This window comes from Cryptomeria japonica, chromosome 9 (genome assembly GCF_030272615.1).
Source record: "Cryptomeria japonica chromosome 9, Sugi_1.0, whole genome shotgun sequence".
Taxonomy (NCBI): domain Eukaryota; kingdom Viridiplantae; phylum Streptophyta; class Pinopsida; order Cupressales; family Cupressaceae; genus Cryptomeria; species Cryptomeria japonica.
This window is the reverse complement of record NC_081413.1, coordinates 189,021,251-189,045,270: the sequence shown is the minus strand read 5'-3', so window position 1 is coordinate 189,045,270 and position 24,020 is coordinate 189,021,251. Positions and strand designations below refer to the sequence as shown.

General features: G+C 37.2%; 1 protein-coding gene across 2 annotated transcripts; it reads left to right on the top strand.

The window, feature by feature from the left end:
• The first annotated feature begins 429 nt into the window (after positions 1 to 429).
• On the top strand, positions 430 to 23,086 carry LOC131038362 (cytoplasmic 60S subunit biogenesis factor REI1 homolog 1). Of its 2 annotated transcripts, none has more exons than XM_057970776.2 (5): positions 430 to 767; positions 21,412 to 21,999; positions 22,103 to 22,272; positions 22,358 to 22,579; positions 22,705 to 23,086. In XM_057970776.2, the coding sequence occupies exons 1-5, from the start codon at positions 660 to 662 to the stop codon at positions 22,862 to 22,864; spliced, it is 1,248 nt and encodes a 415-aa protein (XP_057826759.1). In that variant the 5' UTR covers positions 430 to 659; the 3' UTR covers positions 22,865 to 23,086. The 2 variants fall into 2 exon arrangements, with proteins under 2 accessions (XP_057826759.1, XP_057826767.1); XM_057970784.2 differs by having other exon boundaries at positions 438 to 767; positions 21,419 to 21,999.
• Positions 23,087 to 24,020: the final 934 nt, after the last annotated feature.

Below are 24,020 nucleotides of genomic sequence, written 5' to 3'. Positions count from 1 at the left end.
GAAGCGGAAGGCCACGAGACACTAACAAAAGCCCTAGAAAGCAGGAAAAGAGAGGGTCCCCATTTGCAATGGGGCGATGTGTGAAAAGGTCACAACAGGTTGTAAGTGCATAAATCAAAGTTATAGGTGTAGAATTGAACCTTGATGTGGTAAAGATCATTTTTTACTTCGCTGAATCTTAATAGTCATAAATTTAATAACATATGTTTGAGTTAGACTATAAAGCCCATCCTATAAGAAAATGTCCGTTTATCACATCATTGATTTCTTTAAATATCTCAACATTTTTATTAAGACTATTCAACTCCTTTGTATAAATTAATTGTGTTAATTACTTTAATTAATTAAAATTTCAATCATTCATTTCTTTTCAATTAAAAAGTAAAAAAGTACAATCCTCAAGAGTTCGTAAGCGACGATGTCAGCTTCTTTGAAATTTTCCATCCATTTACTAAAAACGAAAACAGAAAAATAAAAACTACACGCGCTCTGAAATATCAGCCCTAATATATGGCACATATCCTCTTCATCACGCTTCGTTTTATCGCTCACACAGTGAAAGAGGCAAGCCAACATTAGCGAATCGGCTTAACGACCAGAAAAATAAAGAACAGAACACATTAAAATTCGATTGAAAGCACAAGAAGATAAATTTGGTAATGATGCCGCTGTTAACTTGTAATGCGTGTAATGCAGAGTTCGAAGAAGAGGCGGCGCAAAGACTCCATTACAAGTCCGAATGGCACCGCTACAACCTCCGCAGAAAGGTACGCTAAATTTCCCTTACACCTTAAACCCTCAAACCTTAGGGTTCTGAAAATATAAAATATTAGGCCGAGCATTCGGGTTTAATGGAATTGGTGTTAATCTAGAACCATATAAATTGCAGGTTTCTAGTTTTTAGGGTTTTCTGATCTTTTAACCCGATTAATAAATAATCAAAGATATAGGTCGTCTTTTTCCGTGGAATGTCTTTGGTTTTATTATTTTCATCTTTTTAATTTTGGAATATGAAGGATATCTTCAGTGACTTCAAGCTTTCACAATCCATTATAAAGATCAAATTGTTTCCAGATTAGAGCGACGTCAAATAGCATTAAAATTCTTTCCACCATGCAGTTTCGTTGAAGAGCAATCTTATCTCTGATTTTTCCCTTTATTTTGGTTGAATTTTAGCTTAGATGCCATTACCGTGGGGTGCTCTCCCACATCTTCGTCACCGTGGGGCATGTACTTGGTCTTGTCATTAGGATGTTGGTTTTCACCCTGTATCAACACTTACCTATGCTGCATGAGTATTTGAATCTGGGCTCTGCGTTGAAAGTGTTTTTCTTTGCCAGAAGTAATTTTATAAAAATGAAAATCTTTGCTACATAGCCCATCAATCACTCAAACTCATGGCAATCTTTTTTCGTAGTTATGGCTGTGTGATCTGACAGAGCATGTTCCATTTATGAATTAACGCTAAGGTAGATGGTCCCTATGAACTTCGCAACTGCAAATGGGGAAAATTTGTTGTAGTTCGTTTTAGTGGCAAGCAGGGTATGTTTCAATCTTGATACACATGTTGTTGGTCTGACTTCATTTTTCTTCCTATGAATTCCGAATTGTTGATTTCGGTCCTTGACATAAAAGAAAATGATGCAGCTCCATGTTCACATCCTATATGCAACCTACATAAGTAGATTACTAATTTAGAATGAAATGCCAAATAGAGGGTTACACAACACTAATATATAGCTTTTAAGTATAGATAACAAGCGCATGTAATATCCCCAAATGGAAGGGATAATGCAAAAACAATAATCTTTCAAAAAATATGCAATTGAAGATTCTGAAATTTTATTTGCGAATATATAAATCTTAAATTCAGATCTGTACTCAGAATATTGATCCTATTTTTTTGGGAATTTATAGAAATTTTTTTAATGTCAAAAAGTTACAGAAAACACACTAAAACAGCCCAGAAATTTTAGAAACAGCTTACATTATATCTTTGATATGAAAGTAATCAGCAGTGTACAGGTTAATGCCCAAATACCTCAGAAAATGCCCTCAAATCCCTAACTGCCCTTACCAAAACCCTCAGAAAATCAGCACTGGGTCTCACCATGACGACACACTCGTCCTTGTTGATGTTAACTTCAATGATGCTCAAGAACATGCAGAAATAATACTCTAGGTTGTGCAAATCTGGTTCTGATTCCTCTGAATCACTCCTCCAAAATGGTCTCCAAAACCTAATAAGAATAGGCAGCTCTAAAAATGATGTGCTAGAGCATCATAGACCAAAGCCCTTCCATCGAAACACACCTTACTGACTAGGGGGAGCCCATATGTCTTTCTGAAACCAGGGTTACTCAAGGGTTTCAAACCTCAAGCCAAGAGAGTGCAGCAACTATAGAGAAAATTCTGATCACAAAATGAGCTCCAAGAGAACCCTAATATGCTATAGAATGACTCCTAAAAGAACAATTTAATCTTAACCATGAATTCGTTGCAAACCCAATCTGATGCTCCATTTAAAACCCTATCCAAGGAAAGGACAGGTAATGCATGGTTAAGCCTCATGTTTTGAGTTGGGGACATTACACCACAATCTGTAGGGGATCCACAAGGCACGATATCAAAGCCAACTATGATATTATTGCATGAAGGGGGATCAAAGGAATAGCAATCAATTATTTTAATTTTTGTGTCATTTTCTTTGGGCTTTAGCTAAAGTGCTTTTCCTTTACTCTAAATATGTTTGGGCTAGTTGTGGTTCAAATTCAGTAATTCCCTTGGATCAAATATATCAAATTAAAACTATCTTTCTGTAATGCCCCCTATTGGGATTGCCCTAAATCTTGTCCTTGCAATTATCAAAGTTTGCTGGTTTCCTTTCTTTAATTCTGAAATCAGTTTATGATGCTTCTTAGATTTGTTACTTCCTTGTCTCCTCCTCTATGTCATCCCTTTCTGCACTGAGTGGTCTTTTATATCTTCCAGGGAGAGCAAGAGGTTGCGTCCCGTAATCTGAATGCAACTCTTCTCAAGTGACACCTGCTTCCTTTATGACCTTTGTCCCTTCACTTTTGGTGGTTTCATTTGTTAAAATGAGATCATTCATTAATAATCATACCTCATTAATCGAGGTTGCTAGATTCAACAAGTCGCACAAAGGAAATCATCTTTTACTAGCCGGAAGTGTTTGTATTAATCTCTACGGTGACTGGGGTGCCTTGAGCATTATGTGTTATTTAATCTGCTATAGAATTGGGGCAATACACTTGATTATTTGTGGGAATTGATGCCTCAATGCTGCTGTAGGCCACTAGCCTGTATCCACGCTTATGGGAAAATCGTGAAGTCATAGGTTAAGACGATTTTCCAAGTGTGTGTCTTCTTGTTCATGGTGGGGTCGTGACATTTTCTCCATCAAAAATAAAATGTGTAGTGGAAATTTAGAAACTCAAATACTGGCAGCATTATCCGCTAGTTCTGGGAATCACTGAAACTCTGTGATGGACTACTTCAGAAAATGTAGGGAAATGGCATTAAGAACGTTTCCAACTTTTTGGAACTCTTGGAAATGTTGTCGGGAACTCTAAAAAATGGGATTGCAAACCCTTAAAATATAAAGAAAGCTGGATATCAGTACTTGAAACCTCTGAAGGTTCTCAGAAAGCATATTGGAACTGTGGAAAATGTATCTGAATCTGATGTAGACAGGTCTGGGAGCTTTCAAGCTCTCCCCAAGAGTTTCTGAAAGTTTTCATCGACGGGGAGATGTTTTCTTTGGGATATACCTGATTTTTGCTAAAAATAACAAATCCAATAATACTCTTTATTTACAAGAGTATCCTCTCACGAAATTATGCAATAGCAATTGAATTTGGGAAAATAATCAATTAAAATCAAACAAAATCGTAATGAAGATTCATACTGTAAACATGCACACTGTAGCTTATTCCTAATAACCAACCATATCAGAAACTTGAAGGCAGAGCTCAATAGGGTGCTGGGAGACTGTCCTCCACAACTAAGCACAATAGGGTGCTGGAAGGTGTTGTAAGAAACATGTATTGCCCGTCTTTGGGATATACCCGATTTTTGCTAAAAGTAACAAATCCAATAATACAATTTATTTACAAGAGTATTCTTTCACTAAATAATGCAATGGCAATTGAATTTAGGAAAATAATCAATTAACATCAAACAAAATGATAATCAAGATTCCTATTGTAAACATTCACACCATAAGTTATTCCCGATAACTAACCATTTTAGAAACTTGAGGGGAGAGCACAATAGGGCGCCAGGAGACTGTCCTCCACAACTAAGCCCAAGAGCACCAAACAACCAACCAAGTCAATCTGATCCCTTGGCCCACAAGCAACCCATTGAGGGAACCTGTACTTCTGCACCTCCCTATTATGTTTCCTTGCCAATTCCTAATCTAATTGCTTTATGAAAATCAAATGAATAATTACTAATCCTAAGATTCTTGATGGATTGGCAAGTTAATTAAAAAAATAAATATGTTCTTTACTAAATTCACAAACTAATAAATATTGGATTCAGATATGTGGCATGCCAACTACTGCAGAAATATAAAATTCGCTGTATCTTACTGCCTTATAATTCAAATTACCACTGTTCTATAATCTAATTTCTTACTGCCTTCTTATCCAGATCAGATTTCAATACCTCATTTGTCTGAATTTCTGATTTCAGATCAAATGTTGTTTTCCAGTCATTTGATGCCCAGATTTCTTATTCTTTATTTTCTATTTGATCATTCCATGCCTCTTTACCCAATGTGATTTCCTTCTTTTATGCCCTCATTGGTGGTTGGGTCATGACCCCACAGTTTGGACTTTGGAGAGATATGACCCTTCAAGAAGCGCTGCCCTTTCTAAGCATTATGTAATTATTAATTAATTATTTCCTGGCTGCTGACCGGGATTATTGTAAGTGTAACCAACTAGCATTTAATATAAGAATGTTCAACCAGTATTTAGGATTGCTGGCCAGTATTTGCTAAGTGTTACATTATTTTCAAGGTTCCGATCAGTATATAGGAGTCTCTTCTTCCCTTGAAGAGTGTGATTTAGTGTTTCTTTGTAGTAATCTGCTGGTGTTGTGGTGGGGACATGACAAAACATGTGTCCATTCTGCTAGAAATGATTTTTGGAGTTCAGAGGCAATATGGATATTAAATGAAATTAAAGGTGTTATTATGTTTTGAGCATAGTTGATATGCTGACGATACATGCCATTTCAATGACAAGAGCTCACTGCTCGCTACACTATATTTTTTGTATTACCTTCAAAAAAAAATTTATATTTTTTGTCAGCTCCATCATGGAGGGCCTGTTTAAAAATGCCCCTTAGGGTGCTTGTATATCTCCTATATTTGCTTTATACAGCAGATTCTATATAGATTTTCTTAACTATATTGGGCTTATATGTTCGCCCATTACATATTATCAGGAATCTTATATTTCATGCTTGAAATTCTGGTTCAATCTCCTCCTCCATGCTGCTGTCTGAGCTACCAACCTCAAACGGATATGACCAGGCTATGTTCTGTGAGGGGGCTGTCCCAGTGTTGGATTTCAGAATTTCGATGCCACATTTGGCTTGGTGCTTATGAAGGGTTTCATTTTGACTAACTGCAGCAACTACAAATGTTATCCATGGACCGGGTGGAACAGTATTGAGACTCCCGTGCTAGGGTGGAAGCCATAGCCCATCACAACATCGCCAAGAATAGCCCGGATCCCTCATCGTCATTGCGGCCTAATTACAAATTCCGAGACAATCTTTTAATATCCTTGGTTTCTCAACTTTAAGAAGAACTGTGACAATCATGTAAGAGATGTCGGTGTTGACCTCATATCTATGAGCCATTGTCAGAAAAAGTTCGCCAAGAGTGACCCTAATCGCATGTAGCATTATCATTGCTTTCACCTTGGAAACCTGAGTTTGAGGTTGGAAATCTCTCCTAGGAACACTATTTGCCTTTTATTCAGATTTGATAAGGGGCCAACCAATTTTTAGAATGTTGTTTAATTTCCAGTTCTGTGGAGCTTTATTTCCTATAGTACTTATAATAACCTTTGAATCTCCCTCAATGTGCATGTGTTAAACTTCATAATGATTGTAGGTTTGGAGGGCCACCATTTGCCTTATGCTTTTGCCTCATTATTCATACCAGGCATAAGTCTTTTTGATGCTGCTTCAATTTGCCATCATCTCTTCATGGTCCTTGATTATACAACTAGCTCCCGCCTGGGTTACGTCTTGATGCTCAATTGAAATTGAGTTTGAACCACCCTACATATGGGGGGTCCACTTTATTCTCTACCTTGTATTTGACATGGGATTAACCCCCCCAACTCCTTGAATAAGGGGGATCTTAAGGCCTTTCTAATTATTCATTAATCTCATTATCCCAAGAACTAAGTTACTGGTTCGGATTTGGGCATGGGTTTGAGTATGAGAACCTGGTATGTGGGTATGGGCAATTTTTTTTTGCCCTTGGGTATGTGGGTTCGGGTACATACGTACATGCATGTATATATACATATTATTTCAAAAATTTAAAGAAATATACAGAATTATAAAACTAAACATATTATTTCTAATTATTCATTAATCTCATTATCCCAAGAACTAAGTTATTGGTTCGGATTTGGGCATGGGTTCGAGTATGAGAACCTGGTATGTGGGTATGGGCAATTTTTTTTTGCCCTTGGGTATGTGGGTTCGGGTACATACGTACATGTATGTACATATACATATTATTTCAAAAATTTAAAGAAATATACAGAATTATAAAACTAAACACATTTTTCATTGTCATTCTTCTTGTTTTGAAGTACATGGCAATTCACTTGCATGCCCATCACATTTTTTTCTATCCATTTTTCATTGTCATTCTTCTTGTTTTGAAGTACATGGCAATTCACTTGAAGGCCCATCACATTTTTTTCTCTTCGGATCGGTTGCTCACTATATATAACTTTGTTTTTCAGTGTGCTGCTTTTCATTCAATTCTTTGGTGGATAATAAAGGTCTTCTTTTGGACAATGCTTTCTTTTGGGGATTTTGTTTGCTGTGATTTTCTCCTCCTGATTCCTCGTGTGTGCTCACTGAGATTCAAGTTCACTCCTATTGTCACATATTTCATTCTCTTGTCCCAGATTTTCTGCAGCTGGTTCGGTTCTTTCCTTCCCAGCATGCCTTTCTATCTAGTTCTCTCTGAGTACTATCATGGCTAGCAAGAATGTAAATTGCCTTCCTAACTCCTCTAAACTAAATGTGCCTAATTGCCCTAAGAAAACTACTAAGTGTACAGTATCTATTGAACAATTTGCTCTTTTGGGGTGTTTAGACCCTACAACTTCTTCCAACCCCACTTCTTACTTCCCCCCATTTTTTTTATCAAAAGGTAATCATGCACTCTCCAATCTAAGTTCCAACTCTAATGTTTGCCTTGCTTCATCTATGTTGGGGATTTCCTTGAGACTGGATATCCATTGCAAGAGTCCTCTCAGAACAAGGCCCTTCTACCATCTTTGACTTCCCATATGATATGCTTAGTTATAATATGTCTACAGGATAGTAGTAAGTTCTAGACAATCAATACATTGGGAGGATTTGCTGTAGTATTTGTTTTTGTAGAAGTTGGCCAAGTTAAGCTTATGACTTGGAATATATATCCCATGCAATCAATGGGAATTTCTTGTCCTCCAAAGTTCCTTTCCAAAAGGAGTTCCACATTTTCTGATTTGTGGATTCAATGTTTTTATTTCACTTTTAGGCATGACATTATGAAGATCAGGATTACTGATATAACTACTGTAAGAATCAGAATTCTACTTGCAGATAATAGCCATTTGCCTTTCCATGAAGTCATTTTATTTCTGCAACTTGTTAAGTGAGGTGCACAAAGCGATGGCTTACCTGAGCCTACAACAAAAGAATGCCAAGATATTTGCGCAGGAGTTGGTTGATTTTGAAACCTAGGATGGCTGTTATCTCTATCTGCTGCCTTGGTTCCATATTGAAGAAGAAAAAAATTGATTTTCTAGTTAATGCTTTTGTCATGATGCTTGATAGTAACAATCAAGCGTGTCTTTCATGATTCTTGCTTCTGTTCCGTTGGATATGCCAAATAGGAGTGTATCAACAAATTGCTGATGTATTATAGGGCCTCTGTTTGGTGCTTTTTTTATGCCTCCCCATCTCCCCTTTGAGTTTTCTTCTTGAATATGACATGCCAGAGCCTCAACCATTATTATGAAGAGGAGTGGAGATAGCAGATCTCCTTGCCTGAGTCCTTGAGATGAAGTAAAGAGTTCCCACAAGCTTCCATTGACCAAAACAAAGAAATCGGGTGTTGAAATGCAACTAAGAATCCAGTCAAGCTCCTTGTAAATGTTTCCATTACTTTTATTAGGAATTGCCAATCTACTTAGTCATAGGTCTTCTTGCTGCCGAGTTTCATTACCATTCTTTTTGTCTTGTTGGTTTTGACTGTGTGAATGGCCGCATGGGCTTTATGATTTTTCCATTTGAAATTGAACAGGCTAGAATAAAGCTACTCTGCTCTTCTGAGACGATTTTTAGCAATATCACTTTGAGTCTGTTAGCCATGGTTGTGGATATTATTTTATATGATGTGTTGCACAGAGAGATTGGATAAAAATCATTCATTGTTTCTACTATGGTCTTCTTGGAGATGACCGGTATGAATGTGTTGTTCAAATCTTTGAGCATTATGATTTTCTTCCTGGACTTGTCCACAACTGCAAGCAAATCCTTTCCATTTATGCTCCAGCATTTTTGAAAGAAGCCAGTAGGTAAACCATCCGGACCTGGGGCTCCATCCAGAGCCATTCAGGAAACTATCAGCTTTATTTCTTCTTCTGTGAATGGATCATTGAGAAATGCATTTTGTTTTGGCGATAGCAAGCTTGGAATATTCCTTAGGATATCATCTTGGGATTACCTATTTGTGTTAGCTGCCGATGCATTAATTTCATCTCTCCAATATTCTCCCACTTCTGCTTTTGATGCTCAAGATTCTGTTTAGATTTCTCCTTTGTTTTGTGGAGCTATGGAAAAACTGTGTTCTTACTTCCTTCTTTGAGCTAACATCATTTTGTTTTGGGGATACCAAGCGTGGAATATTCCTTGGGATATCATCTTGGGATTACCTATCTGTGTTAGCTGCCAATGTATTAATTTCATCTTACTTCTCCAATATTCTCCCATTACCGCTTTTGATGCTCGAGATTCTGTTTATATTTCTCCTTTGTTTTGTGGAGCTATGGAAAAACTTTGTGTTCCTATATCCTTCTTTGAGCTAATAACATCCCTTGTATCTTTTCCTCCAATATACCTTTTATCTCACTAGTCTGCATGTTGACTTTTCAATTCTTTCTCCTTTTGATTTGTCTCTTGGTCCATCCCATCCTTGATGATTAACTCAATGAGAATGATCATTTCTGCCTTCACTTTTGCTTTCTCTTCAAAAGTGTTCTTGAAATGTGAAAAGTAGTTTTAGCCATTCTATGATATTTCATTTTAGTTAAATTGGAATAATTTAATGTCTGAGACTGGGCAAAATTGCCCACCAGACTTGGATTTTGTTAATCAACTCTGGGTCCCTTAGCCACATGTTTTCAAATTTGAAAGGACTCATTGATGGTCTTGAACTAGGGTGAACATCAGGGGAAGGGGGAAGTGATCAGAACTTGAAATTGGGAGGATGGAATATTTATGAATCAAGGGACATTGGGACCAGTCCCTGAATAATGGAAAGTGGTCCAGTCTTTTTGCAATATTTGTGAAGCCTTGTCTTCTATTCGTCTAAGTGAAGCAACCATTCTTTGGGGCAATGTCTTGTAGATGATTGCTATTGACATAATACTGGAAATCATTTTTTGTTTTATAATGTCTAGACCTCATTTTTTTGTCGCATCTGGTGTTGCATTGAAATCCCCTCCAAGTATCATGATTTTTTTGTCTACTGTTTTGGAGGAAGGCAGTTCTTTGATCCCAGACTCTTTTGTTGGTATATGACCCATACCCATAGAGATTTATCAGGATGAATCTAATGTTAGATGTCAAATGTCTGCTTTACATGCTAGGATTCACTTGCCTGAATGCTTTGTACCATTAATTGAATTGGAGCTCCCTTATTCAAGGGTGTTTCTTTCCAGCTGAAGGTTTTCATTCCTTCCATCATCCTCCATGAACCCAAAGAGTTCTCTTGCAATATCAAAGGCAGATTTCTCTCCCATGTTACCTGCTGTTTCCTTGAGCAGGTAGTCCTCCATCTCTTGGGTGGCTGGGGGTGGATAGGGCACAGTTCTTGGTTTCCTTGTGTTTCAGTTGGCTTTTGATAAGTGCATCCTTGTATTCCCTCTCCTTGTTGGGGGCTTGGCCCCCAATTCCTTCTAGCAATTCTCCATTCCCTGAGTGAAGGGATGGCATTTCTTACACTATATTGGTACTCTTCCCACTTTAATCTTTTGTAGCCACTATCCTGCCTCTGTTATAATTTCTGTCTCTGGCAGTGGCAGGCTCTCTGAGTTTATTGTAACAAAAATTCTTGCATATATCCCTGCATTGCTATCCCATCCATCTTGATGAAGGATCCTGTTGTGACCATTTCACACATCGCCCCATTGCAAATGGGGACCCCCTCTTTTTTTTCATTTTTGCTCGCCTTTCGCTTTGCTTTTTAGGGTTTTGGTAGTTTGTCAGTTGTCTGGATTAGGGTCAACCCTTAGGGTTTCCGTTACTGTGTTTTCAGGCCAGGGTCCAGTCGGTCTTGAGAGCTTTTTGAGTTTCCTCTCGTAGGATGCAATTTTGAATAAAGTGAATTCGCTAGAGGCTAAGTGAGTTGGTCTAGTTTCGATTGGAATTTTGAATGCAGAGTCCAAAATTGTCTAAGTGTTAATAAGGGAATTGTGAATTTTGTCCAATTGAGTGATTTTGACCAAATTTTTGAAAATTTTGATATTTGATCCCGGGCATCGGAAAGGTCTTGTTTTTGCCTTGTGAAGTGATTAAAATCTTAAAATCATGATATTTTGGCCTGTAGGAGCAAAATCGCTCCTGTCCCTCAGTGAAGGACCGGAGCTCGTTTCTCAAAATCTTACTGTCCTTGCAGGATCCAAACGAATTTCAGAGTGGAAGTGGTAAAGGGAGGCATGATCTTTCCGTTGAATATAATTTGAAGAATTTCGCAAAGACAAAAATGTGCCAGGAGTAAAAATCGCTCTTGTCCCTCAGTGAAGGACCGGAGCTCAAAATCAAACATTGCCTTGTCCTTGCAGGATTTGAACAATTTGATGATTTGAGGAGATCAAAGGAGATATGCTTCATCAGTTGAATATAATTTGAAGGCGCAAACGTGAGGAAAATTTGACCTAGAAGTTAAATCGCTCCTGTCCCTCAGCCAGGGACCAGGGCGAACTCAGTGATAGCTCTCGTCCCTCTCCCAGGGACCAGAGCGAAATTCCTCATGAGGCATGTTTTGGGCAAAAAGCAAGCAAGTTTTGAGTTTGAAGCAAGAAAGGAGGATGAAATGAACCCGTTGAAGACAAATTGAAGATTACAAGACATCAATAGGAGACTCAAATTGGCCTAGGCGCTCCTGTCCCTCAGTCAGGGACCAGAGCGATTTTTGCCTTAGGTCAATTTCTCGCCAAGTTTGAACAAACTCCCGGCCAAGGATGAATGAAAGGGGACACAATGAGTCTATTGAAGATAATTTTTGAAGTTAACAAAGTGTGATGGAGCCTACAAGTCCAAATTCGCTCCTGTCCCTCAGTAAGGGACCAGGGCGATATTCATTTTATTAGCCAGTTCATTCAAAAATCATGCCAAGTCAAGGACGTACAAGGTTGCACAAGGTCGAAGATATCATTTGGAAGGCAATGAACAAGAAGCAAAGGTTGAAAGATAGCAAATGTTGGCTAAAGCATAAAATTCGCTCCTGTCCCTCACCAAGGGACCAGGGCGAAAACCATTTAAACATCGAATATGCCTTGTTAACGACAAGTAGAATATGCATGAAGGGAAGGGATAACGTCATTGCTTGCCATATAATGAAGATTGGTGATTGAAGAAGCAAGATCAAGGAGAAAACACCAAGATCGCTCCTGTCCCTCACCAAGGGACCAGGGCGATATCAACCTCAGGAGGCACTCATCCACAAAATCAAATCAATCAAGCTCGAGGTTCTTAGCGAAAATGCCAGTTTCAACGTAAAGATGGAGATTTTGAACGTCAAAGGCGAAAATCAAAGGCTAAAATGGAAGTTCGCTCCTGTCCCTCAGTCAGGGACCAGGGCGATAATGGTTTGTATCTTTCCACCATCTCCAAGTTTTGGCGTTAAAACATTTTTTGAATTTTATTAAATGCTAGAAAAATCGATAAATTGGAATATTCAATTGATAGCATTTAAAAATTAACGCATGAGCATTTAATTGATTAATTTTGCCTATTTAAAAAAAAAAACGAATTAATTAAAAACGATGGCATTTAATTAATTAATTATTATTTTAAATGAAAACTTGGAGCGCTTGGATTTACTTGTTTTATTCTTACAAAGTCGGCCTTTGGTTTTATTTTAAAATTGCTTTTAATTACCTTATTTTGCAAAAGTTGGCCTAAGGTAATGCATGGGGTAAGCGCCTATAAAGGGAAGGTGATAATTTCATTTTCAAATCATCATTTCACCTTCATTCATATGCGATTTGGAGAAGACAAAGAGAGGTGCGATTTGTATTTACAAGGAGTGAATTTCATAAAGGAGAAGTGCGAATTTAGCAAAGGGAGTGCGAACTTGAAGTTAAAGTGGGGCGAACTTGCCAAAGACTACATTGAAGACCCCCCCCAAAGGTGGCGAATTACTAAAGAGGATCGCTCGTTTGAAGGAGATCACGTTGAAAGTTTCAAACATTAATTTTTGCCTAGGCGATTTTCTTCATTTTGCATTTTTTGAGTTAGCTCTCAAGTAAGGTATGGCAAGATCCCTTGTTTTAATTTTGAATTTTGATCGTCATAGCCTTAAAGTTTGAATTTTGAAATTTTGAATTGTGATAGCTCAATCGTTTTTTAGGAAATGATAACTCAAGGACTTATCATGAAGTTTCCTAAATTTAATCTCTAATCTAGTTATTCATTGCAAAATCATGTTACTAATTTTGAAATGTTGTGTAGGCATCAAATGGAGATCTCATCAAGGAAAATCAAGCCGGATCAAGGACGGTCTGTTCTGGGACGATCAAGCAAGGACAAGGGCGACCTTCTCCAATCCAGTATTACAAGGCGAGGTACATCATCATCCTGCAAATCAAGGACACAAGAAGTCAGAGCAAAGGGTTCGTTGGAGAAGCAGATAGTTCAAAAAAAATAAAAAAATTAATTAAAGCTAGCTTCTCAACAACATCAAGTTGAATATCTACCAAGTTCCAAGTGTCAAACGAGGTGGCATCCTAGTCATCACTTCTCCAATCAGTGTGGCCCACCTCAGCATTTCCAGATTCAATGTACCTAACTCATGGAAGGTGGCACAAACTTCAATGAACCTACCCCGGCTATTCATTAGTGGAATTTTCCAGAAAAGGACATGTGTCCAAGCAATACAATTTTATCATTGGTCAAGCATTAAATGTTATGTAATGGTTGTAACAAACCCTAATTAGGGTTTTCATTGTTGAATCTTGGCCATTGATCTCGAATTGATCTAAGCCATCGAATTGTATTGAGGGCACTATATTAGCCCTGGCATTTCATTTGTAAAGGGTGATTAGAGAGAGTTAGAGTTAGTTAGTGAATAGAGAGTAGTTAGAAGGTGATTAGAATAGCAATTAGAGTAGAGTAGAGAGAGAAGGCAAAGATTGTTGCCAAGAGGTTGTTGTAAAAGACTTGTAACTTCATTGAAGAAATGGTGAAATTTATGGGTCGATTCGACAATTTGCATGGTCTTTATACTTCTCATGTTTGATTTCATGTTATTAGATGAGTGGAAGAAATGTGCTTGATTGATGGTGAAATTCGTATATCCATACTACTAGCAGTTTGTTGATTGCAGACTTGCCTTGCGTAGTCAACTGGAATCATTCAGCTTAAGCTTAACTTCAATTATCGCTTCTTCATTGATATGCATCAACCTGATGGTGTCTATGCTTGCAGTGATGATTTGAACATCATAAAGTTTTCCTTCGAAGATCGCACTAGCCTTGTGGAGATGGTCCTGCGATGTCAAAACAAGACCTAGTTAGAATTTCATCAAAGATCAATCATTGCTCCTACATTCTTAGTATTAGGATTAGATCCTCTCTTCGCCCTCATCCTTTTTCCATTTTTTCAAATCTAAGATAGTAAGACCCTGTGTTCCAGCAATATTCAAAGCAAATCAGAAGTTCAGGCATCAAATGTAAGTCCCCTTGTGATTCCAGCAAATCACATCATACCACAAAGAGCTTATCCACACGTAGAGACCCTACATAAAAGAACATTGGAGTCACCCTGATTGATCCTTTTTTGCGATATCTTCAGCAATCAGAGGCTTTATTCAAGAGAGGATAAGGTACCCTTTAGGTACTTTATTCTGTGTATGATTGTGTACAAAATACACGTCAACAGATCCCAAGAAGTTTTCTATGTTTGTGAGGATGCCCAGTTCCCAATATTCTGAGGGTAAATTATATAATCTGATCTACGTTAGGGTTTTTGTTAGGGTATGAGTGAGCAAGTTGAAATTGGGCTCCCAATCTTTCACGTAGAACCCCACACCGTCCATAGGGAGAGGGTCTTTGCTAAGAATCTCCTCTTTTTTTGTCACATGAATTACATTCAACCAAGAAGAAACCATTTGGCATACATTCTATTTTGGTGTCCTTGCCCCATTGCATCTTGCACCTTTTCTGCACTCTTGTTCTTGATGGCCAAGTAGCTTGCCCACTTGATGAAGAAGGTGCTTGGTTTGATTTGGGTGAGGGAGCACTCAAAATCCAAGGAAATTGCTTTATTCTGCTTGAAGACCTTTGGAATGACAGGGATTTTATTTGCACGCTGTAATATCCCCAAATATGATACTAAAAAGAATACAATAATCTCTGCAAACTAGGGCACAAAATCTGTAAGTTTATTTGCATGTAAATATTTTCATTTCAAAACCAGAATTCTGATTAGATTTCAGATCTGATTTGTGCAGCTAAAAGATATAGATATTGGATTACTTCTGAGCTAGGAAATACAATAAAAAGCCCTTTTTACTGCCCAAAATTTACAAAACTGAGATACAATGTCTTGCAGAGATAAATATGCAGATTTAGTACCAAAAAAACCTCGAAACTGGTTCAGAATAATTTCCAAAACCTAGCCGACCCTCAAAATGGCCCTAGATAATTGATGGTTTGCAGCTGTAGATAATTCTAGATCTATCCATCAAATAAATGTGCAAATCTCATACCAAATTAGTCCAGATCTGGGTCAGAGTATTTTTCTAATCCTGGCCGTCCTTCCAAAGTGATGCTAGGTTCCCAAATTGACCAGCTCTAAGTCTGAAATTGATGCCCTATAACAGCTGTCTGTAGAAAACTCAGAAATGAAGGATTTGCAGCAGTAAACGTTCCCAGATCTGAGTCTCCAACACTGATTTTATCCTCAATCCAAGATGCAGCAGCAATAAACAGAAATCTCAGATCAGAAGATAACCTTATTACTGTCAAATTTGTCTTCAAATGAAGACTTCACAAATTTGCCCTGATGTAGACTCCGTTGCGAATCCACCCCTTAGGAAGAACTAGGTTTTCGTCTAGTCCTTCTGTTGAACTCCTGAAGGTTTTCGTCTCCAGAATTCACCAAAATATTTATCAGATCAGAAACATCATATCAAGCATGCCCTCTTTCTTTCATTCGGCTTCCTTATAAAGAACTCCAAGAAGCATCTAGAACATTAGGCTGACCTGGCTGACTAAAATATTTATTATAGTTTGGAGAACTTTATTAATAAAGTGACATAATAATATTTAATTAAATTAATTAATATTAAGTCATCATTTAAATACTTTATTTGCTTTTTGACAACTTAATAAAAATCAATTTAATTAATTGTCACTTAGAAAATTGGGGACATTACACACGCATGGTTGGGTTTGAACCTTTGGGGACCTAAATCTTCTTGATCTGCTCCTGTGTTTTCTTCCCAAATCATGCTTTGGTTCTTCTCCATGGCTCCTTTTTACTAGCAAATCTTTTTCGCGCCTCTCTTCTGTTGTGCAGTTCAGCTTGCCTCCAATTTTCTTCTCTTCTTTCATTTTCCCTTCACATTGTGCCAATTCTTTCCTGCTCTATGTTACTTATTTCTGTCTTTGCTTGCCTATTCGTGCTCACCCACCATTTTATACCTTTAATGTAACCTTTAATTGTTATGGATGATGCTGTGGTACAAATACTATTATATATATATGCCATTTCTTTGCAGTTACTTTATGGCTAAAAAATGTAAAGTAATGTCTCCATTTTATAGCATCAGGCAATCTAACTGTGCACTGGGCAAGTTGCTGTTACATGTTTTGCGCAGGTTACATTTTTGTCAATTCCATTAATATATAAGCTTTTAACTTGTTCTATCATCTGACGCTATCAAGGTCTTGCATTTATGCTCTTTTTTTGCATGCCATTCAATCAGGGCAGATCTCAACTGGAAGCTCCATTTTTCAAATCTATTATTATTTTGTGTGATTTTCCAAAAGATTGTGATTTTTTGCTTTGCAGATTATTCTGTCAAGTTAAATGGCCGGCTAATTATCTAGTAGTGTGTTACTCTCTTACTCTACTTTTAGAGTCTTTGTCAGAGGAGAATATTTTGCTTTAGCCGAAGAAAGGAAAGCTGCTTGGCATACCACTCTCAAATCAATGATGGCTTGAATGCTGTCAACTCCTTTGTTGGATTCACCAAGCTGTATTAACTTAGACATATATTATTGCTAGGCCACTGTCTGATTGAATATTGTGAAGGCTAAGAATTATTCTGTGTAGTATCCCTTGGCTAATCTGACCCTGTTTCGCTTATTTGAACCCTCAAGGAATATTGTCAAACACTTGGCATTCAATGTTTGAAGCCGCTGTGGTGAATTCTTTATTTGTCTTCTTTGGGTTTGTAGGCTGCAAATGAAGTTATGGAAAGCTTCTAACAATGCAAAGTTGTTATAGAAATGATATGCTAGCTGTTTTAGACCTTTACACACACACGTAATGACTGAAATTAACTAGTACAGCTAGTTGACATTAAGACAAACACTTGTCATGCATCCCAAAGTATACCTACAGCCATATTAGGCATTTAAGCAAACAGTTGGCATGAAAGCGAAGTGGCTGATCAATGTTGAATGTCACAATGAATGTGGAATATGCAACTTATATCTCCATTAAACATATGCAACCTCCAAGTATTTCATGATATAATCATAATAGCAAATGATGCAATGAAGTAATGATTTTTTAATACAATGACCATAGAAAGAAAACCTGGAATTTCAATGGCTGCCTTGATATATTGGTTTGATTCTCCTCACATGCAAAGCCCTTGTCAAATATATATAGTTGTACACCTTTCTAAATTCCCTTCTATAGAATTTGAACTACTATAGCGCACTGTTCAAATGCACTGTAGTGTACTGTTCATGCGCACTGTTTACGATACTGTAGCAGCAAATAAACCCTCTGTATGATGTTCTCAGTCTGCCATATACATATGCCCTCAACTATGCCACTAAATCTGAAAATAAATCTCCAATCAGCACAATGTCAACTTTTGGATGAAGCCAACCCTAGGAGTAACTTCAGATGAATATCTCACACCCTTAGATTGCTGATGCAATGAAGTCTTCACGTTTTCCAATGCCGATACTTTGGACAAGCTGCAGAAACCCCACCTTCTTCTCCAAAGCCAAGAGACAAGTCTTCTCATAAAAAATAACAATGATCAATCCCTCTTCATTTCTTTTCAAAAGCCTTATATATATTTCCCATGAAGGTTCGATTTTTTCCAATAAGGCATTAAATCAATTAATGATATTAAATGACATTTAATGATATAATATTTTCACTTTGTCATTTAATATTTCACCTTGGTAAAAGAGCCACAATTAATTAATTAAATGGTCCCCTTTAATGATACTTGGACCTTTACTTAAGTTATAATATAAAATAATATAAGCTCAAAACATTAATGTTTATTTAAACTAAATAAACATTAATATCTCCATTAATACTCAACATTTTTGAACACTGTCTGAACTGGGAGCTGACATGATGAAGCTGCATATGACCATACCCCTTTACTAAAAATAGAAGGGGTCCATCTCTAACATCTCAAACTTACTATAAATAGTAAGTATAGCAAATGAAGTCCAAATGATACCAAACGAAACCAGATCGAAACACACTGAACTTTGGAGACGATACAAGCCTCGGAAGACCCTCTATCCATACTCATTAGCCTACGAGGGTCAAAATGATAGGCTAATCACCCAAAAACCATGTCTGCTAAAATGGGGACATTACATTCTGCCAGGTGAAATGGCCTGTTAATTATTTGTTAGTGGGCTGCTCTCTCATTCCACTTTTATAGTCTTCATCAGAGGATATTATTTTCCTTCACCTGAAAAGCCAAGCTACTTGTCATACTACTCTCAAGTCAAGGATATTTTGAAAGCTGTCAACTGTCCTGAAAAGCCAAGCTACTTGTCATACTACTCTCAAGTCAAGGATATTTTGAAAGCTGTCAACTGTCCTGTCACACCTATGAAGCTTTATTAACTTGGAACCATCTGACTTCTAGGTCACTGTCCGATGGACTATTGTTAAGGCTGATTATTACTGAGAAAGTTAACAAATTTTTAATCTACATTTTTTTTAAAAATAATTATTTGTATCTTTGTAATAAATGTTTTGGGAGGATAAACATGAAAGAAACCCACTTGTGCACAAAAGGATTGGAACAGATTCCAGCAGTATTTAACAAAGGAAATGAATTTGCTTGATATTAGAAGTGGGCATTCATCACAGAAAAACAGTAAACAGTAAAATCTAGAGTGTATTGGATGCCAAAATAATCACCTGTTTGTATTACTCAAAATAGGTGCAAGATGAACATTCAAGCCTGATGCAATCTCATTATCGGAAATGGAAAGGAAATATTTAACATATGATTCCAAATGCATTCCCTGTACGATTTGAATAGGCACGATATCCGTTTGGTGTTTGCATTCCCAGGCGCAAGCAACAATATCTCTGGAGGCTGTTAATGTTCATCGTTTTCTGGTATTATTCTAGCTTCATCTGTTGAGAGATCACCCTTAAACGAATGTCCTTCCTGTGATTGCTTAGAATCTTTATTTCTACAGGCCCGATACTCCAATATCCCTTGTTGGGTGAATGTGCTTAGCTTTAATGGTTTCTTGCTCACAGTGCCTGTATATTGTTTGTATTCGCACTGCCTCTATTTGCATTTGACTCAGGCTTTGATCTCTATGACTCCTGTGATTACCTCCCAGTTTATAGCAGCCTAGCCTCGAACTTGTACTCAATCCTTGACACCATTGATCTGACCAAAAGTCCAAAGGAAAACAGAATTAGATAGTTCAGTGATTTGGAAATGCGCAGACTGAACAAATGCAAGGTTTGGGTGCTATGTCCCAACCTGCTCTTGGACCTGGGTTTGTCGTCCCAGAACCAGCGTGTGCAAAGGCAAGCGAATGATCATCCAAGCATGATAAAGACTGAGGCTTCCCACTCCTTAAATAGTCAATTCGCTTAACACAGCACAAAATGTCAGCCTTAGAGCAAAAGCACCGACTCACAGTTGGTCAGGAGGAAAAAGACAAGAAAAGAATTAAAACATAGCCTAAACTACACGTTGGCCCAAGGAAGGAACCGATACATTTACCAATAATTACATTTATTTGTAACTACCAATTTCTTATTTATTGGAAACTTAAAAAATAAGCTTAAGTTAACTGGGTGTTAAGCAACACCGCTGTGATAGGCTGGCTGACCAGCCCATTGAAATCGGGCTCATCACAAAACATCCCGAATCTTTTCATGGCCCAATGTTATTGGGTGCTACGGGTGCACAAACAATTGATCTCCTTCAGCATAGCACCAAGGACTGAGGGTTTTTGTTCTACTAAATTTGCCTGGGACATGATCCTAGCCTCATTTTTTTAGAGATTAGGCTGTTGGACGCAGCAAGACTTGATCCGAGCCTCATTTTTTTAGAGAGTAGACTGTTGGACTCAGCAAGACTTGATCCTTGGTGGTCTCTTTGTGAACCATTCAATTTGACCAGTTGACCAGGGGCCACTTGACAATCTGGCAATAATTTTGAATCTTAAAATTTCAAATAAGTTACCAAAAAATACACAAATGCCTATTAAATTGATAATCCATCTTAAATAAGTGTAATCATTCTCTGAAATTTGAATATCTTGATCTCTTCCTGGTGTTATTTGTGATAATAAATTTTGGCCATAATAGCAAAACTTGGTGACCTACTTACCAACTTGCAAACTGTATCGGCTTGTGAGTAATAGCAAAAACTTGGATGATTTGTGTGAAAAAATGGTTGTAGTTTTTTTAGATTCCATGACTAGTATATTTCATGGCCTGTGACTGGTCCTTTTTGATGCTCAAACAGAATGTGCCTGCCAGTTGTATTCTTTTAAGGCTGCTCAAATAGAATGTGTGATTAGCAGGATTATTTTTACCCTTATAACCTGAGCACTGATTTTTTTTTGAACAACTCGGATTGTTTTTCCTCTGTGATTTATTTTATTCCTCACATTACAGTTCTTCTTCTTATGTTAGAGTTCTTTTTGTCCAGGCATTTGAAACTATATGGAATTGGCAGTCTTTGATATTTGTTAACTTTTCATTTTCTGCAATAGCATTGAATTTGATTCGCTTCATCACACACATGCACATACTGGTAGGGAGTTTAGTTTCTTTCCTTTTGAATATGGTTTATCATTTTATTACTATAATATTTCCTTTCTATACTATTTCTCTGGACTATTTTTCCAAAAAGATCTTAATTAGATTAAAATCTATTACATTAGCTTTTAAAGTAGTTTTAGATGCATATTTTCTATTTTACATTTAAATTTTTATGGGCCCAAGTCAAATGGTAATAATAGAGGCAGAGACAATGTCAAACTCATCTTTTGGTCTATGATGTGTATTGAACTCTAATTTTTATCTAGATATGAAGGAAACCAGTATTCCCTAAATTTAGTAATATGAATATTTTTACAAATTTATGTGTTTTTTGATGTTTGGAAGATTTGTCCAAGTTATTGCTGAGTTTTACATACTTGTTTTTTCTAGGTTGCAGGAGTTCCTGGTGTGACAGAAGCATTATTTGAAGCAAGGCAGCAAGCTTTGGCAAATGAGCAGAAGGAACTTGAAGGCAACCGGATGTTGTATAACTGTGCCCTTTGTGGTAAAGAATATAGAAGTACCAAGGCCCATGCTCAGCATCTTAAATCAAGGGCACATATTTCTCGTGCATCTGAGGTCTCAGACTTGCAAAGTGCTGGAATTACTGTCATTAAGCCACTCCCAGAACGAGCCACAAGATCCTCAACTACTCACGACGAGGAAAAAGAAGAAGATTCTGAAAACAGTGAGGAATGGGAGATGGTTGAAGATGATGATGACATTGTTAGTTTAGCAACAGAGTCTTTGGGGAGTTTGGATGTTAATAAATCAGATTCAGGATATGCTAGAAGCAAATCTGGTTTATCAAGAGGCGAGCTCCAGTGGGATGCTAGCTGCTGCTTTATATGTGATTTTAGGCCAGATGGAACAATTGAGAGCTGTGTAGAACATATGCACAGGACACATGGGTTTTTTATACCTGATGCAGAATATTTAAAAGATCCCCATGGATTACTCAACTATCTTGGGCTGAAGGTATTCAAGAATAACTTGTGATTTCTTTATCCTTTTGGCTAAATCTTGATAAGAATAATTTGGAATCCTGAGTTATGAAACTTTGTTTACTGTTATGATACAGGTAACAGAGGATTTCATGTGTTTGTATTGCAATGAGAAAAGACAGCCATTTCAAAGTCTAGAAGCTGTCAGGAAGCATATGATCTCAAAAAACCACTGCAAATTACACTATGGAGATGGCGATGAAGAAGAAGATAGCGATCTAGATGAATTTTATGACTACACTAGCAGGTGTTTAATGCTCTCCTCCGTTAATGTATGACTGCATAGCTTGTTACTATTATCTTTTTGTGAGGACCAATATTTGTGTCTGCAGTTATGTAGATGAAAGTGGGATGCAGATAGTGGCCACAGAGGAAAACCTGGATGCAAACTTTGAACTTGGCTTTGGAGGTGCTGAACTTGTAATTAAAAAGACATCAGAAAATGGGATATCAAGCAAGATGCTTGGTTCTCGTGAATTTCTAAGGTATTATCGTCAGCGACCACGGCCTACAGTTGAGAGAGATACTGCTCTTTCTAGGGCATTAGTCTCAAGGTGAGTGAATGAATCTTCTGAGCATTTTTGTTTTTAGTTTAGCTCTAGTGCTGTATCCTGCCCTAATTTTGATGACACACAAACCTACTAACAAGCATTTTAAACTCAAAAAATTATTTGTGCAGATATCATAGCATGGGTTTGGCAACAATTCAATCGAGAGACAAGGCATTGAGGCGACATGCATTAAAGAAAATACAAACTTATGGAGTAGAGGCAATGCGCACAAAAGTAGGGATAAAGAATAATGTGATCAGGGCCCTGCCAAAAAATGTTCCATATTGAGATTACCTGTTCCGTTTAGTAAATTCTACTATTTAGCTTCTGTCCAATGTTGGATATGGAGTCATTTGGTCTGTTGCTTTATGCAAAAAGAATTATATGGATGCATAACATATTTCATTGTATTGTAAACTTTGCATTCCCTTCTTGAGCGGCACCTTTGTGCGTAGTGAATATGTTGATATTTTGAGAGAGAATATCATCAGCTTATCTATTCTGTGGATATTTGTGAAGGTTCAGTGGTGCCATTGTTTTGCTTGTCTTTATCTTTTGTAATAGTGTGTTTAAAAGCCTCGAGTATATTATGTTTGGTTCCATTTCATACAAGTTTTATGACAAACTTCTGCGAGATGTCCACTATTTGCTTGTTTTTCATTTTTCTTTGACAGCATTGCAACATCAAAGGTCCATTCCATAATTGTTGTTTTTATATATGGAGGCCTCAAATAGAAATTGGCCCTGGTCAGGATTGTTATTTTCCTACATCAATATTGCATTCGTAAGTTCTCATAAGAGTGTTAGAAGCACCTCCAACACATTGTATATTTTTTTATATTTGTTCCATTTCAAGCAATATCTTTCGAACAAATTTCATGAAATGTCCATAGTAATATTTATTCATGTTGGTTTCATATTGGATACCCACGTGTTAACGTTGTTATTTTGAATCCCTTCGTTACCATAAATATGGACATAGGTGAGGATGCACGCTGTTTTAAATCATTGTATGTGGAAGAACTTTCGACTTTAGCTTTAGTTTTCTCTACATGTGTCTGGAAGAACTTTTGGCTTTGGTATGTTTGCAATGTTTTTTTTCCACACTTATATGCTTGTGCATGGTTTCACCTGTTATCTCGTTATCTCATGCATGATTTGCTGCTAATAAAGAATTATCTAAGAAACTCACCGATGCTTGTGCATGGTTTCACCTGTTATCTCGTTATCTCGTGCATGATTTGCTGCTAATAAAGAATTATCTAAGAAACTCACCGACTGTTGGAGGGTTCTTTTGTATTTATTTGGCCAATGGGCCATTATATACTGAAATTTCTTTATAGCCGAAGATGGTAATATAAAAATGATATTTTTTATTTTTACGCAAACCAAAAAAATTTGATAGTACAAAAATGGTGTAGGGTAAATAAAAAAACATGTGTGG